The sequence below is a fragment of the Staurois parvus genome, unplaced genomic scaffold (assembly GCF_062004578.1).
Source record: "Staurois parvus isolate SC_StPar_1 unplaced genomic scaffold, SC_StPar_1.0 ptg001224l, whole genome shotgun sequence".
Lineage (NCBI taxonomy): Eukaryota > Metazoa > Chordata > Amphibia > Anura > Ranidae > Staurois > Staurois parvus.
The window spans coordinates 444,274-462,960 of record NW_028319020.1 but is presented as its reverse complement, the minus strand read 5'-3'; the positions used below and the strand labels follow the sequence as shown (position 1 = coordinate 462,960).

The window sequence follows — 18,687 nt, the reverse complement described above, 5'->3', positions numbered from 1 at the left end:
CAATGTAACTTTTGTTTCTTTGCACTCTTTATTAATTTCACGCATTGATAAACTTCAACCTGACTCTTCTTCCGAAGAATCTTCCCCATCACCACCGATCACTGCCAAATGGACTCCTTCATCAGTGGGAGACTCTTGGGCTGGGGCAGAGTGTAATGCATGTCTCCTCCGATTATGTGACAACAAATAATCCTCATCCTTAGGGAGCTGAGGATACAGCTGAGTATAATCAGGAAGCGCAGTGGCAGGCATCAAAGTGCCATAAAAAGGACTATTACTGTGTTTAGCTACTGGGGCAGAAGGGATTGGTGTCGGGTACTTATATCCTGGGGCATACTTCAACCAATTCAATGCTCCCCCTCTCATATATTTCATATCCCACTCAGGATCTGGACCAAAATAGGGAAAGGCAGTTTTATCCCCTAAACATATCCCCTTTATCATATCCATGTGAAAATCATCATTGTCCCCATCTCTGGGAAAAGGACTGGCACTCCCCATGGTTGAACTCCACCCCACCAAGCTGTCCACTCATGGGACAACACAATCCCAAGGTGACACTCAGACAACATACTCTTTACATGTCTCATTAGCTGGTAGTTGGGATTTTTCTAGAGCTGATCCGTCTTCCTTAGTAAATTTCTTTAACAGTTTTCTTCCTCTGAATACTTTACACGGTGGCTCCGGAGGGTCTGGGTACTTCCCCTTACCTTGGGAGTTTCCCATCATCACTGCAAAGCAAAGAAGCAATATTATGTGAGCTGACCTATGTGTTTCTCTCCCAGTGATGACTCTTTGTGCCGGGTGAAGCTGGACTGAACTCATATAGAGCTCCGACTTCTCAACTGCACAAGTGCTTCAAGGCTGAAAATCACCTGGACAGGTACACCCCTATTGTGACTCCTTCAGACTGTCACCGTGCTTTCACCTATCCCAGGTCAATGGAGAAATCTCCTCGCTGAGTAGATGGGACGTCTCACAGTCCTACAGAGACTTAGAATACATCTACTGAACAGTTTCTCTAGTTACAAGCGTACATAATCACTGAACACACTACTCTGTATGATTGTATGGAGGACATACACACATTTCTTATACATCAACCTAGGTTCTGTTTAACCCCGCGAGCTCCCAAAGCTCCAGCGGACAATTGCTCGTGCTACCGCAGCACAGAGGCTTGGTGGAGATAGGGGGCGATCAGGGCAAAGGAAGACAACAAATGCTCACTTACCTCCGATGGCCGATCCTATCCCACTTCTGACACCACTTCTGTCAGGAACATCAATTTATGCCGACCTCCTCCTCCATACAAACATCCAGTTCAAAGTACTTTGGGAATAATGCAAGTCAGACATCTGGATGTGTGATGCAAAATGTGACTTCTTTATTATTCATCAAGCTTTAATTAATAAATGAGAATGCGGCATATTTCAGGCAGTTTCCATAAAGCACCAATCAGAATACAGAATAGAGATTTCAGTAAACTACTCCATGGCGCGTCATAACAAAAATACAACAGGATAGTGACTTCTGTGATTTCTATAAACAAGAAATGTGTGCATAGATACCAGCATTCACATCCCACAGGAACATCTTGTATGTACAACAAACCAGTTAGTAGGCACAGAGCAAAAGTGAGTGAACTATTAACCCTTTCATATAGTAGGTGGAGCGAATTACTGATTCTTAGCGACATCTAAAGGACAAATAGGGTTTTTTTGGTTTAAAATCAATGGTTGGTTTAATCCTGAGGTTTTATTCAATGTATGTTCATTAATATCTACTGTGCTCATAAATGTATGAGTGTGATCTCCGGCATTTGTATGACACCACCCCTAACATAGTAAACTAAAAATATGTTGGGGGAGAGAGACAAGCATGTGTCCAGCCATGACAAATTCTGGCCATATTTTAATAAACACTGATTTCCTATAATCGTCAGCTCCATCTAGTGGCCATAGTGAGGCTCCAAAACGCCTCAATCAGCAAAAACAGTTCAATACATTATGGCCACTAGATGGAGCCAATGATCATAGGAAATCACTGTATGAAAAGACCAACATGTGACATGGCTGAATGATTGCTGGACATATTAGTTCATCTATTCTCTAAGTGGGGTGGTATCTATTGGGCCAATCCCTTTTACAAACCACACATAATATCTCCCTTCAAAGTGAAAACAGAAACAATTTGCACAAAATCAAAGAGTAGAAATATTTTCCGGTGGATCCCCTCTACCCAGACCCCATATGTAGACATACAGTGAATGAAATGCGTATTTGCTACCCTGCTGATGGTGAATGTTTGCCCCTCACACAGAAATGATTGGTCTAAAAATCGAATGTTCGCTGTATCGTAACACTGAGACAGAACAGCAACAACAAATTCAGCAGAAATGCGTCTAACAAATGATGACTGATCTGCATGTTCATGAGGGAAATAAGGATTTGATCCCCTTCACAAAACATGACTTAGTACTTAGTGGCAAATCCCTTGTTGGCAATCACAGAGGTAAGACGTTTCCTGGAGTTGGCCCCCAGCTTCACACACATCTCAGGAGGGATTTTGGCCTACTCCTCTTGGCAGATCCTCTCCAAGTCATTAAGGTTTGGTGGCTGACGTTTGGCAACTCAAACTTTCAGCTCCCTCTACAGATTTTCAATCGGATAAAGGTGTGGAGACTGGCTAGGCCACTCCAGGACCTTAATGTGCTTCTTCTTGAGCTGCTCCTTTGTTGCCTTGGCCGTGTGTTTTGGGTCATTGTCATGCTGAAACACCCATCCAGCACCCATTTTCAATTCCCTGGCTGAGGGAAGATGGTTCTCACCCAAGATTTGATGGTACATTGCCCCGTCCATCGTCCCTTTGATACGGTGCAGTTGTTCTGTCCCCTTAGCAGAAAAACATCCCCAAAGCAGAATGTTTCCCCCACCATGTTTCACAGTTGGGATGGTGTTCTTGGGGTCATAGGCAGCATTTCTCCTCCTTCAAACACGGCGAGTTGAGTTGATGCCAAAGAGCTGGATTTTGGTCTCCTCTGACCACAACACTTCCCACCAGTCCTCCTCTGCATCATTCAGATGTTCAGTGGCAGACTTCAGACGGGCCTGGACATTTGCTTTCTTGAGCAGAGGGACCTTGCGGGCACTGCAGGATTTCAGTCCTTGTCGGCGTAGTGTGTTACCAATTGTTTTCTTGGTGACTGTGGTCCCAGCTGCCTGGAGATCATTGACAAGATCCTCACGTGTAGTTCTGGGATGATTCCTCACTGTTCTCATGATCATTGACACCCCACGAGGGGAGATCTTGCATGGTGCACCAGACCTAGGGAGACTGACACTTGTTTTGTGTTTCTTCCATTTGTGAATGATTGCACCAACTGTTGTCACCTTCTCACCAAGCTGCTTGGCCATAGTTTGGTAGCCCAGTCCAGCCTTGTGTAGGTCTACCATCTTGTCCCTGACATCCTTGGACAGCTCTTTGGTCTTTGCCATGGTGGAGAGTTTGGAATCTGATGGTTTGATTGCTCCTGTGGACAGGTGTCTTTTATACAGATAACACAATGAGATTAGCAGCACTCCCTTTAAGAGACTGGCTCTAATCTCAGCTTGTTACCTGTATGAAAGACACCTGGTAGCCAGAAATCCTGCTGAATGATAGGGGATCAAATCCTTCTTTCCCTCATGAACATGCAGATCCGTCATCATTTGTTAGACGCATTTCTGCTGAATTTGTTGTTGTATTCTGTCTCTCAGTGTTACACCGAACATTCCATTGTTAGACCGATCATTTCTGTGTGAGGGGCAAACATTCACCATCAGCAGGGGATAAAATACGCATTTCCTTCACTGTAGGCTGCACCCCAACGAAAAGTCAGTCCAGTGCTCTAGGTCAGGACTACATTTTTATTCTTCTCCTGCTATCAATGGCCAAACCCGGTCCCACACTTCATCCATGTCTTTGGGGGCCTCTCATCTCCTTATGAACTGTTTCTTCCATGATGAAGATCAGCCATGGAGTATATCTGAGGTGTATATCAGGGTGTGCTTCTTCCCCACATGAGAGCTGGGATGTCCAGCAACTTTCATCTAGAAGACATTTCCCGCACTCAAGGCACTAATACACCTCCAGGGTTGTGTGGGACCCCTGATGTACAGGAACACAGAACTTCAGTGAGGAACATTTCCCTCACTCAGGACAGGAAAGTGATTTCTCCCCTGCATGAGATCTCTGATGTGTATGAAGGAAGGACATCTCTAAAAAACCTTTTCCACACTCAGAACAAGAATACGGCTTCTCCATGTGAGATCTTTGATATGTGTGAAGATAGGATTTCCGTGAAAAACATTTCCCACACTCAGGACAGGAATATGGCTTTTCTCCTGTGTGAGATCTCTGATGTGTGTGAAGATTGGACTTCTGTGAAAAACATTTCCCACACTCAGGACAAGAATACGGCTTCTCCCCCGTGTGAGATCTTTGATGTGTGTGAAGATAGGATTTCTGTGAAAAACATTTCCCACACTCAGGACAGGAATATAGCGTTTCTCCTGTGTGAGATCTCTGATGTTGATGGAGTTTGGACTTCGCTGAAAAACATTTCCCACACTCAGGACAGGAATACGGCTTTCCCCCGTGTGAGATCTCTGATGTTTATGAAGATTGGACTTCAGGGAAAAACATTTCCCACACTCAGGACAAGAATATGGCTTCTCCCCCGTGTGAGATCTCTGATGTTGATGAAGTTTGGACTTCACTGAAAAACATTTCCCACACTCAGGACAGGAATATGACTTCTCCCCCGTATGAGATCTCTGATGTGTGTGAAGATAGGACAGTTGTGAAAAACATTTCCAGCACTCAGGACAGGAATATGGCTTTTCCCCTGTGTGAGATCTCTGATGTGTGTGAAGATAGGAATTCTGTGAAAAACATTTCCCGCACTCAGGACAGGAATACGGCTTCTCCCCTGTGTGAGATCTTTTATGCACATTAAGTTTGGATTTAGAACAGAAACCCTTCCCGCACTCAGGACAGGAGAATCTCTTCCCTGTTGGAAGGCCGGCCCGGTCCCGCACAGTCTGAGGTTCCTCAGGATACGAGGAATCCGATGGTCCATCTACACTGGGTGGAGCCGGATGGACATTGGAAGGAGTAGGGTTTTCTCCTGGACTATACTGTGTGATGTCCTCATCTTCTACTTTCCAGTCTGGAGACAAAGTGAGACAATCCTCGGAGGTTTTCCTCATCTCCCGGCCATGGACTAAAATACAAAGACAAAGAGGATTACTAGACAGGAGCTGATTGGTTCCCCCAAACCAGGACTCCACCCACATCCGGCAGCTTGGTCTCTGAGGAGCTTATAATTCCACCCTCAAGGGAACTAGGAAATGGCTCCTCTGATCTCCTACCAGGTCATTTCTTTATTCATGGACCTTAGTCAGAGAGTGAGGAAACAACCAGAACTGTCTTTTATAGGAGGGACAGTGATGAGGGGATTATAGGACGAGGGTCCCCACCCCCTCTATCACTCATCGCCATCTTCCAAACACAAGAAGTACTGCACTTCCTTATTTAGTCCATGATTTAGTCATGAAGAACAGCGGGGCTGAGCCCCACCAGAGGTCAGAGAGTGAGGATGGGGGGAGAACAACCAAGATGAAGACTGGACTGGTCCTGAAGACCACCATCATTGGGGTATTGACTCCTCCCTCATTATCACTTTCTGTTCAAGGGTCCAAAGTTGGAGGATGTTATCACATTATTATCACCATGTAAAAGTCTGTGCTCCAATCACATCATCCGATATAAAATGTCCAGCTGGGAGGAAATGGGGGGAACAAAAGAGAATCCATATTATGTGTATACATAGCAGTGGGGGGAGGGGGGAAAGCAGAAGTCAGGAGTATGTAATGTACAGCATATAGTATACAGTACAGGGGTCAGGAGTATGTAATGTACAACATAGAGTATATAGTGCAGGGGTCAGGAGTATGTAATGTACAACATAGAGTATATAGTGCAGGGGTCAGGAGTATGTAATGTACAACATAGAGTATACAGTACAGGGGTCAGGAGTATGTAATGTACAACATAGAGTATATAGTGCAGGGGTCAGGAGTATGTAATGTACAACATAGAGTATATAGTGCAGGGGTCAGGAGTATGTAATGTACAACATAGAGTATACAGTGCAGAGGTCAGGAGTATGTAATGTACAACATAGAGTATATAGTGCAGGGGTCAAGAGTATGTAATGTACAACATAAAGTATATAGTGAAGGGGTCAGGAGTATGTAATGTACAACATAGAGTATATAGTGCAGGGGTCAGGAGTATGTAATGTACAACAAAGAGTATATAGTGCAGGGGTCAGGAGTATGTAATATACAACACAGAGTATATAGTGCAGGGGTCAGGAGTATGTAATGTACAACATAGAGTATATAGTGCAGGGGTCAGGAGTATGTAATGTACAACATAGAGTATATAGTGCAGGGGTCAGGAGTATGTAATGTACAACATAAAGTATATAGTGCAGGGGTCAGGAGGATGTAATGTACAACATACAGTATATAGTGCAGGGGTCAGGAGTATGTAATGTACAACATAGAGTATATAGTGCAGGGGTCAGGAGTATGTAATGTACAACATAAAGTATATAGTGCAGGGGTCAGGAGGATGTAATGTACAACATACAGTATATAGTGCAGGGGTAAGGAGTATGTATTGTACACCATAGAGTAGTGCAGGTGTAAGGACTCATAATATTGTTATTCAGTAATTAAAGGTCCTTAAAGGGTTGCTTGCCTCCCATCTCCTGAGACTGCACTCAGTGACTTGGGTCTGAGACACTACAGACATATCCCTCCACCCGGCACAGCCAGCAGATAACAGAGAAGGTCCCCTGGAGGAGTCAGGCACAAGGCAGGAGACCCCAGTCACATGTCCTGGGTGCCTACATTATGTAATGTTTATAGTAAAAATCCACATTTTGCTGCCAGCTGAACCCCAGAACCTCCATAAATCCAGTCTAGAGACATAAATTGTGTCTGCAGCACAGAGAAGGAAGATTATCCGAGAGAAATCCAGGAATACAGGACGGGGAACACAGCTCAGGAAAGTGACCAGGGGATTACAGGCTGATATCACCCAGTCCCCGCCCTACTCTGGACCAATCAGTGAGCAGTATGGGTGGAGGAATGGATTTAGTGTTCATGACCCACCTGTGCTGATCTCTGTAGGAGTGTCCTCCTCTATAAATGTCCCCGTTATTCCATCCTCCTCCATAGACTGCTGATCATCCCTCACATACGCCTCTTCTTCTTCTGCTTTCACCTCAAATTCTATATCGATTGGATCTCCACTCTAAATCAAGGAAATGAGAGAGAATATCATCTGTAAAATGTAAGGTCACATAAACAATCCACACATCATCTTTATAAGTCCATGTTTTAGATACTCCGTCCCACCGACCTTGTAATACTGAGGGATGGTGTGACCTTCCTGTGTGGAATCCCGGGAATACAGAGGACGGGGACATCTCTCTGGTGGGTTCCTGGTATTAGGTGACTCCATCATATCCTTGTGTCCTTCTGAAAACTACTCCATCACTCCATACTCCTCATCCTCCTCTTTATACTCTTCTTTAACATCAATATTATCATCCCCGAGGATTCCACTCTGAAAGATATAATAAAACATTCATTGTAACAAACATGCTGTGTATAAATCACAACTACCAATAATTGTCATCATCTACCTGATGATGGTGAGGGATGGTGTGACCTTCCTGTGTGGAATCCCGGGAATACAGAGGACGGGGACATCTCTCTAGTGGGTTCCCGTAGCTGGATGACTCCACCATGGTGTCCTGGTACAGATCTTTGTGTTCTTTTAGAAGCTCTGACTCCTCCATCCCCCCATCCTCATCCTCCTCCTCTTTTATCTCTTCTTTAACCTCAACTTTAGGATCTCTCAGGTTTCCACTCTGAATATATAATAAAAATGACATCAATGGTAACAATGCAGATAATGTACAGATCCTAATGATACTATCAGTGATTGTTCCTCATCTACCTGATGATGGTGAGGGATGGTGTGACCTTCCTGTGTGGAATCCCGGGAATACAGAGGACGGGGACATCTCTCTGGTGGGTTCCCATGACTGGATCCATCTGTAGGAAACACACACACTGACTGAATCCATTGTTTCTATGTGTTTATCAGATGATGGGGGATCTAGGTGGATCCTCCGTACTGCTCTCTCCTTTACAATAAAGTCTCCTCTTACCCGGTGATGTGAGGGGCGGCTGATTGTCCATCATGACGTCCTTGTAGAGATCCTTGTGTCCTTCTAAATACTCCCACTCCTCCATGGAGAAATAGACAGTGACACCCTGACACCTTATAGGAACCTGACACACACAATGATACAGTCACCATCCAGACACATCCCTTGTCTGTTACTGGAGAATGTCCCAGAATTCCCGGCACCGCTCACCTCTCCTGTCAGCAGCTCCATCATCTTCTTGGTGACTTCTAGAATCTTCTCCATGTTGTGTCTCTCAGGGTTTAGGGAGTCACATGGAGGCACTGTGATGGTCATATGATCACCTGACTTCAGAAGAGGAAATCTCTGTATTGAGGAACCAATAGGAATATCATGTTAGATTCCCAGAATCCTCCTCACCTCTCCGGTCAGGTCTGTGTTTTATTAATAGAGATGAGAGTGATGTCATGTGACCTCCCAGAATCCTCCTCACCTCTCCGGTCAGGTCTGTGTTTTTATAATAGAGATGAGAGTGATGTCATGTGACCTCCCAGAATCCTCCTCACCTCTCCGGTCAGGTTTGTGTTTTATTAGTAGAGATGAGAGTGATGTCATGTGACCTCCCAGAATCCTCCTCACCTCTCCGGTCAGGTCTGTATTTTATTAATAGAGATGAGAGTGATGTCATGTGACCTCCCAGAATCCTCCTCACCTCTCCGGTCAGGTCTGTATTTTATTAATAGAGATGAGAGTGATGTCATGTGACCTCCCAGAATCCTCCTCACCTCTCCGGTCAGGCCTGTGTTTTATTAATAGAGATGAGAGTGATGTCATGTGACCTCCCAGAATCCTCCTCACCTCTCCGGTCAGGTCTGTGTTTTATTAATAGAAATAAGAGTTATGTCATGTGACCTCCCAGAATCCTCCTCACCTCTCCGGTCAGCAGGTAGATGATCTCCAGGGTGAGGTTTAGTATCTTCTCAGTCATGTGACTCCGGTCCTCCTCCATCCTCATTGGTGCCATCATGTGATCTATACAGGTCTCCTTGTAGACGGATAACTTTGGGAAATGAAAGTAAGAATGATTTGGATGGTATTGGTCACACAATAATAGGATGTGGATGTGAGGGGGGAATAGGAGGGTTGCTGGACATTGAAGAACTACTCCCCCCATGGGAACACATTTTGTTTGGACTGTTTAGTGTTTACTACAATTTTGAGGTCCGGGGCCCCTTTTCTCTGTTGGGTTTGTTTGGTCTCTGAACTGGTTTTGATGAGTTTTAGATCTGCAGACAAGGAATGATAAATCTGATCCTTCCTATGACTAGTCTGCTCTGAGGCAGTGCTGTGAGGTCAATGTCGGCTCATCATGCAGGGATGGTCACTTTACATCACCCGACGCCCGGGACATGTAGTTCTGGGGGCCGGGCAAGTATTGTGTTTAATCTTTATCCCTGCTGAGGGCAAGCCGCAGGGCTCTCCTTTCAGGTGTCAGCCTCTGCCACCCTGTGTGTCTGATCCTCTCCTGTACCTACTATGCTACCCCGACTCTGCTTGCCCATCTGTGGGCCCGGGTCAGCGGGTGTCGGAGGGTAGAGGGGATGGAGTAGACCGGACACATTCACTCCCTTCTAGTCCTGACCCAGAAGTGACGTTATGACAGATTTCCCGACCATCGAGGCCAGCAAAGAATGTAATGCGGTGCGATGTGCACTACATTATATCCAATGGAGTACAGGGGAGACATTGGGGGTCTTTTAGACCCTGGATGTCTCAATAAAGAGAACCTGTCATCAAAAGTCATCACATAGAGGACTTTGTCCCCTTAAGTAAAAATGTTTTTTTTAATTGTAAACAATTAAAGTTACACCCAAGTACATAACTCCTCCCCTTAAAACATTTTGAGGCTCCCCCTCCCCCACATATATATGCACAGCCAAACGTAAGAGCACACGCTGGAGGGCCTACACGTGATAACATTGATTGTGATACACGTTACATATCGCCGGTCACACCAGAATGAGAGGATAATTCTAGGAGCAGACCTCCTCCGTACTCTATACTGATGACCTAGAAGGGGCTATAAATGTGTCCCCTATAGATAATACCGGGACTAAAGGTTGTCACCATTTCAGCACACACAACTTAAGGTTTGACATGTTGGATATCTATTTACTCGCTGCAACCTCGGCTTTTATATTTTTACACATAAATGGGTCATTTATTGCTTTTTGTGCCCTGAAATCAGCTTAAGTGTATTTTTTAATGAAATTTGGCATTTCCTAGACTTTGTGATAACATTTTGTGACATAAAAAATTAGAACTGCCGCTATTTTATTCTCTAAAGTCTCTACTTTCCGAAAATCTATACTTTGGGGGTTTTGTGTCATCTTCAGGATAAAATGATTTTTTAAATGTGCAAAAACAGCTCTGGGAGTGAAAGGGAGAAAGGATAAGCTGGACACGCCCCTTTCCTGAGGAGCAGCCAATCGGTTCTCATTACACTGCAAGGTCTCTCCCCTCCCTCCTAGTCCCCGGGTGCAGTGCTGGAGACAGGCGGGGGAGGGGAGGAGGAGATAAACAGCTCAATGTTACACATATTACACATTTAAGTTGCTATAAAGCCCCTTTCATTGCTTAAACCCCCAACATTCCTAAAAGAGCCTCAGATTTATATACATTTGTTGTAAATAGGAAATAACATCTTATTACCTCCTCTGCTGCCACTTCCACCAACGTCTCCTCTATACTTCTTCCCACCTCACCTCTCATCTGGAACTTCCTGTCTGTACCTGACATCACTTCCTGTCTGTGCCTGACATCACTTCCTGTCTGTACCTGACATCACTTCCTGTCTGTGCCTGAAATCACTTCCGGTCTGTGCCTGACATCACTTCCTGTCTGTACCTGACATCACTTCCTGTTTGTCCCAGATATCACTTCCTGTCTGCATTCCATAGAGACTTCCTGTGTGAGTATAGGTGAGATCCCCACCTTGTGGAGTTCAGAGGAACTGCAGCCCCGAGATCCATCCCATAATCCCCCTTCCTGTATAATATGTACCTTACAGGGATACTACGGGAGATGAAACATTACTGAATAAAGGAAGAAGAAATAAATGTAACTCTTATGTAACCAACTGTTCAACAAACATCTCTTATTACATATAGAAAAGTCTTACAAACACAGAACACAAAATACAAATGTATAGCTAATGAGAGCGATCCCGCCAAACCTGATCCTTCTGGGGGGGACAATGCAAAATATATATCAATCCACTCATAATGACATCATCTTCTGGGAGTGTCTGCACATCCATCCATTTCATACACATTTCATGTCTCAGCAGATCTCCTGCAGGGTATTAGCTCCCATTTCCCTTTCTATGTCTCGGCAGATCTCCTGCAGCCTATTAGCTCCCATTTCCCTTTCTATGTCTCGGCAGATCTCCTGCAGCCTATTAGCACCCATTTACCTTTCTATGTCTCAGCGGATCTCCTGCAGCCTATTAGCTCCCATTTCCCTTTCTATGTCTCGGCAGATCTCTTGCAGCCTATTAGCACCCATTTCCCTTTCTATGTCTCGGCAGATCTCTTGCAGCCTATTAACACCCATTTCCCTTTCTATGTCTCAGCAGATCTCCTGCAGCCTATTAGCACCCATTTCCATCTCTATGTCACATATTACAACAAGCAGTCACAAAGGTAAATGTAAAATAAAAGCAGAGAGGGAGAGAAGGCTGATAAAGCAGCTCATCGATGAGAGGTACATAAGAACATACAATGTCAATACAAAACAGTGACATGGCCATCAATCACAAACGATCGGAGCAGACAGATCGGTGTCATAGGTGTCCCATGGGTCCTGAACTGCCTCCAGCGCAGGGACAGTAGCAGGGTGTAAAGCAGGTAGGTACTCCAACTTTCTCATTTCTGCTCTGACCTTCATCAGTGCCGGTAACATGGGGGACATAGAAGACAGCCAATGCATGGGAATGGTTCTCCTGCCTCAGAATGTAGGTGGAAAGTTTCCTCGCACATTTAGAGAGACCCGAAAAGGTAGACCCAACAGAAAGTAAATGGGCTCAAAAGGGACAGGAGCCAGGAAAAGTAACTATAGATGAGCGAATCGAACATGACGAAGTGGAATTCGTTCCGAAGATTTGGAAAAATTCGATTCGCGACGAATCCGAAGATTAGCAAACTTCGGATGCACGAATTGAATTTTCCCAAAAATGGCAGCGACATGTGTGGCGACGGAGCGGGGATCTCTGGGAAGGCGCGCTGACCCATAATGCATTCATTCATGACATGTGATCGCATTAGCCAATCAGCAGCCAGCCAGCACTGTGTAATGGTGGAGCTATAAATCGCGGCCATCTTAGAATTCTCCATTAGCCTCCGGTCATTCAAGAGAGACAGACCTGTGTGTATTAAGGGACAGAGTTAGGGTCACAGAGACTTTAGGGCCACAGAATCGTTACTCAGGGACACAGAATCGTTACTCAGGGACATAGAATTGTTACTCAGGGACACAGAATCGTTACTCAGGGACACAGAATGGTTACTCAGGGACACAGAATCGTTACTCAGGGACACAGAATTGTTACTCAGGGACACAGAATCATTACTTAGGGCCACAGCTATCAAAGAATCGAAAATTTAAAGTGACATACACCCTTTTTTTTTTTGGTGGCTGTCGTGCACAGTTGGTGCTGCAGTTTGCCGATTGTGCAAAATAAACTGACTTTCTGCTTCACAACCACTATTGTACGTTCAAAGAGTTAAATCCATTTACACGCCGGGTGGCGGTAATATTTTTTGGGTGATTAGTGCATTCCAGTGACATAAACGTACAGTTTCCAGCCAACGGCAAGCTGCAATTGACCGATTGTGTACAATAAACTGACTTTGTGCTTCACAACCACTATTGTACGTTCAAAGAGTTAAATCCGGTTTTAATTTTGGGGTGCTTATTGAAATAAAGAGTATGTCAGACAACATGCAGAGGAGTGGCAGAGGAGGCAATGTTTCAGGAGCGAGCAGATGTGGCAGCAGAGGAAGGGGTCGAGGCAGCACTAGTCGCAGCCAGAGGCCAGTGCTCCCGGTGTCATCAAGCGGTCGTGCCTCCTCATGCTGCTGCCAGGTCCAGAGTGTGTCATGGGTCCCTGTACGGCCTCCCATTGCTGCTGTCTCCATCGCCACACTCTGCCATGTGCCACTTTCAGGTCTCCTCACACTGCTGGTGGGTTCCATTTTGTCATTGGGTGCTGTATGGCCTCCCATTGCTGCTGCCTCCACCGCCACACTGTGGCTCCACACTCTGGTTTTGGCCCCGTGACTGCCCAAATGAGTGAAGTGTGCGGTGATTCTAAGATCGACGGCACTCATCTGCATGTCATACTGACTGACAGTATTATTTCTCTTCCCCAGCAGACTCCAAGGGCATTTAAATTAAAGGTACAGTGTTCTGCACTAATATAAAGGCTCTCTGAAGCCTAGAAACACCCTTTTACAAGTTAAATTCGCAGCGAATATATTCGCCTCAAATCAAATTTATTCCGCGAATTCGGCGAATCAGCCGAATCGAATTTTTGAATAATTCGCTCATCTCTAAAAGTAACCACAATGGGGTAAGGACCTCCTCCAAAAGGGCGCAATGGACCGGCAATCCCAAAAAAATGTGGAAAAGAGTGTCAGTTTCCGTCCCACAACACCAGCAAACAGAAGAAACATTCGGGTTACTATCATGGAGAACCTCAGGGGTCCGATACCAAAACATCGGGGTCTTAGAAGGATTTTCTGTATACATTACACACACAGAAGATTTAGAAGAGGCCTCCCAAATCCTACTCCATTGATCCAACCCAATATCACATTGAAGGAAACGGGACCATTTACACATATAAAGGGGAGAACCAATAGAAAAAGGGCGACATCTACAAGCAATGTATACGTAGCGGAAATGATGTCCCGGTGGTGTGGGCCTTGGATGCAGATATGATCTAAAGGGGTAGGTTGTTCAAGAGTCAGAGAAGAGGCTTTGGAGGCAAAAATGTGTTGTATCTGTAGATAAAATACTGATGGGGTGGAATGCGAGCAGCTTTTTGAATGTCAGGGAAGGATTTAAGGTTGTGAATTACGGGATGGACCAAATGTTGCAATTGGAATAGATTAGCCTCAGCCCAAGGATGGACTCGACCAATGGCCAGACTATCTGGGAGACTTGGATTAAAAATGATGTTGGTCAAGGGGGAACACTTAGAGCCTAGGATGAATCTAACCCTACACCTCCTCCATATAGACAACATAAACTGCATGGGTCCTAATATGAGAGGAGAGGTAGTGCGGGCTGTGACAAAATAAGTCCCCCTCATTCCCTCTTTACACCAAGTCACGGCCAGACATGCACGCCTCTGTTAGCTAGTCGCTGTGGCCGTGTGCATGTGGGTGGGATCTGTGACAGCCTCTGATGACTCCTCTGTCATCCAATAAAGCTGATGGACCTCAGATGTCTTCCTTGTCCTACGATGAAGCTGATGGACCTCTGATGTCTCCCCTGTCTTCTGATGAAGTTGATGGACCTCTGATGACTCCCCTGTCCTCCAATAAAGCTGATGGAACTCTGATGTCTCCCTTGTCCTACGATGAAGCTGATGGACCTCTGATGTCTCCCCTGTCCTCTGATGAAGCTGATAGACCTCTGATTTCTCCTCTGTCCTCTGATAAAGCTAATGGACCTCTGATGTCTCCCCTGTGTCCAATGAGACTGATGGACCTCTGATGTCTCCCCTGTCCTCTGATGAAGCTGAAAGACCTTTGATTTCTCCTCTGTCCTCTGATGAAGCTAATGGACCTCTGATGTCTCCCATCTATAATGAGGCTGATGGACCTCTGATGTGTGCCTATCCTCTGATGAAGCTGATGGACCTCTGATGACTCCCCTGTTCTCTGATAAAGCTGATGGACATCTGATGTCTCCCCTGTCCTCTGATAAAGCTGATGGACCTCTGATGACTCCCCTGTCCTCTGATGAAGCTAATGGACCTCTGGTGACTCCCCTGTCCTCTGATAAAGCTGATGGACCTCTGATGACTCCCCTGTCCTCTGATTAAGCTGATGGACCTCTGATGACTCCCCTGTCCTCTGATAAAGCTGATGGACCTCTGATGTCTCCTTTGTTCTACAATGAAGCTGATGGACATTTTGATGTCTCCCCATTCTCAGATGAAGCTGATGGACTTCTGATGTCTCTCCTGTCATCTGATGGACCTCTGACGCCTCCCCATCCTCTGATATCCACCAGTCAATGTTCACTGAAGGAAGGGGGATCCAGGAGTGAACATTCACTGAAGGAAGGGGAGATCCATGAACGAATGCTCACTCCAGGAGGGAGAAATCCAGGAGTGAATGTTCACCATGGGAAGTGGAAATCCAGGAGTAAATGTTCAATGAAGGAAGGGGGGATCCAGGAGAGAATGTTCACTAATCTCCCACCCCTCTAACTGGTATCACCCCCTGTGTCAATCCTAGGTGTGCTAATGGGCCCATGGCAGGGGTGTGTGGTGTGACCTACCTTTACCAGGGTGTGTGGGGAAAACCCCCATTGCTGGGCTATGCAGGGGGACCTACTATTACTTATGTGTATGGAGGAATCCACCATAACCTGGGTGTGTGCGGGAGGGCTCACCATTACCAGGGTGTGTGTGCGGGGGGGGCACCATTGCTGGGGTGTGTGGGGGAACCCCCCATTACAATAGAGTTCAGGGGAGCCAACCATTACTGGGGTATATGGGGGACCCACCATTTGTCAATAAGATAACACCGTGTTATCATTAGTTCATTTTTAAAGTGGAGTTCCCCTTCATCTTCATACTTCTCCTAATGTTGGATGAGGAACTGGTATGGATACTAAAGGGGAACCCCACACTTATTTAGTTTTGAAGCAGAGTTTTCCTTTATATTGTTAGACCTCACAGTTGAGCTGAACTTTTACTGCCCCCTATATCTGCAGAGGCAGTGGGCAGTGTCTACACATATCCCAGTAGTGATGGTTGTCTTCGCAGTCACAGCAGGAATTATCCCCAAGATGTCACTTTTGATGGGTGTAGCTCCTGCTGAATGTGACCCATTGAAGTGAATGAGCTGTTCTTTGACCCCCCAACAAGTGCAGGCAATGCATGTGACTCACAAACTGCACCAAAAACACAAGGCAGGTGCATTTTTTATGTGGTTTGCCATGTTTTCCATTGATTTCAATGGGGAGGTGCATTTTTTGTGTTTACCACACCAAGCCTGCACTAAAAATGTGACAAGCAGGACTTCAAAAAATGCAGCGGCCCCGCATCGGCTGAGTGTAAAAAGGAATCTGGGAGGGAAATGTAATTTGTTGGCAATTTAAAACTCTTCTCTAGATCTGTAAATGTCAGCGACGTGCGATGATTGACACCCCCTTACCCAGATAATGGGGACTTGTAATCTGACAGATTCACACAGGAATTGTTCATTGCTGAAGGAGCCCCGAGAAACCTTTGGAGGACCCTGACTGAGAAAGGCTGGACTAGGCAGTCATATATTTCTGTCCCGCTTGGTGGGAGTGGAGGTGACCCCTCTATAAGTGTAACGAAGGGGCTGCTTAAGTTTGTTCACTCCACCACTCTGCCTCTCAACCCCAAGAACTGTCTCAGCCCCAACTGACACCCCTGACAATAGTGAAGTACAAGGACCAATGAAAAGCACACACGGTATAATAAACACAGAGATCAGCTTTACTGGAAGACCTCTATGGGAAGTAATAAACATGAACAACAGGTATACGTTCGGTGAATCCAGAGAACAGCAAATCCTGAGACCGGAAGCAATAGAACTCACTTTTACACTCAGGCTGCTTTCAGGGGATTCCAACCGTGAATAACCCCAAGAGCAGAGGAAACACTTACATGGCGCCCTCAAAGTGGGTCTAAACCCCTTTACATAAACTCAGCTCTATGATGTCCAAGCAGGAGAAGAGCAGAAGGATGACTCTCTGTGGTGTCAGACTTCTCCCTTCTAACCCCCGACTCCACAAGCCCAATAGGCAAACACTGCGCCCAACTGATGCTTCATAGCTACTTTCCAAGGTAGAGGTATTCCCTCCCACACCATGCAATATAGAGGCCTGAATACGCATGCGCGTGCCCGTATGGCACCAGTAACTTCAGTCTCTTGGTAACAGGATGAATGTTGGGGTCTTCAGCGAGACACTTTCATTGGTGCACTTACACTCCTATGGTAAAGTATCATTGTAATCCCGTGGCAGGATTTGTATAGCAAAGCAAACACTGTGTCTGTATAGCAGGACCATCTACACAACCCAGTGCCTGGTGAGTATGGGAGAAGTGTCATGTCTCTGTGTGCCGTGTTCCTGTCATCTGCCAGGGGGCAAAATCCCTCTCACCAGATCCTGGGACTAAGGCCCAAACCATGGTCCTGGAAATGACCGGCTCCTGTGGTCACCTCACGATGAGCCCTTCACACTGTCGGTGTAGGCACTGTACTGTAGGCCACATCTCTCAGGTTGGATGTTCCCTGACTGATGCAGATACCTAAACATGCTGTGAACTGACCCTGACCACTTCTCTGCCAGGTCCAGACTGTCTCCTGCCACATGCAGACTGCCTCCCCTCAGGAAAAACAAGATGGAGTCCTTCACTCTGCTCTCACTAAGCATGCTGGTCTCTGTAGTTCCATCCCTCATATCAGCCTATCAGGCCATTTCTGTTCAGGACTGCATATCCCACAATGCTTTGCAGCTGCACCTCCTGCTTGAGAAAGTCCCTGTCATTGGCTCCTTTAATACCTCTTCTGATTGGCTCTCTCTGTATTACAGTCTGAGAGGAGAAGGGAGGGGCTGAAATCCCTGACTGCCTTGTGTGTATCCAGTGAAAGTGTCAGATTTCACAGGAGATGCCAGTCAGCAGGTTACAGCAGTCACAGATAGGAGTCATTTCCTCCCTACACAAGGATCTACAGTCCATACACACCCAGCACAAGGCCGGGGCCACACTACCAGACGCTTCTCGGGGCTGCAGTTCCTCTGAGCTCCACAAGGTGGGGATCTCACTTCTACCCACACAGGAAGTCTCTATGGAAGACAGACAGGAAGTGATGTCAGGTACAGACAGGAAGTGATGGCAGACATAGACAGGAGGTAGAGATGAGACGTGGCTGAAAGTAGCAGCAGAGGAGGTAATATTATTATTATTATTATACAGTATTTATAAAGCGCCAATAGTTCGCTCAGCGCTGTACATTACAAAGGGGACAGAACATGTGACAGAACAATACCAATACAATGCAAAACATGAGGGGATCGAGGGCCCTGCTCTTTCGAGCTTACAATCTAGGAGATAAGATGTTATGTTCTATTTACACCCA

The 18,687-nt window shown here is 45.9% G+C and overlaps 1 protein-coding gene and 1 long non-coding RNA gene across 2 annotated transcripts; both read right to left on the bottom strand.

Annotated features, from left to right (window-relative positions):
• Nucleotides 1–3,878: 3,878 nt before the first annotated feature.
• On the bottom strand, nt 3,879–5,259 carry LOC149438031 (uncharacterized). The gene has a single exon (XM_089660313.1). It carries the CDS (start codon nt 5,247–5,249, stop codon nt 4,257–4,259), a length of 993 nt encoding a protein of 330 aa, XP_089516439.1. The 5' UTR covers nt 5,250–5,259; the 3' UTR covers nt 3,879–4,256.
• A 1,899-nt stretch (nt 5,260–7,158) lies between these two features.
• LOC149438030 (uncharacterized) lies at nt 7,159–7,941 on the bottom strand. The gene is made up of 3 exons (XR_016307969.1): nt 7,763–7,941; nt 7,477–7,683; nt 7,159–7,368 (listed from the first exon to the last, which is right to left on the bottom strand). It is a non-coding gene; the product is annotated as an uncharacterized LOC149438030 (long non-coding RNA).
• Nucleotides 7,942–18,687: the final 10,746 nt, after the last annotated feature.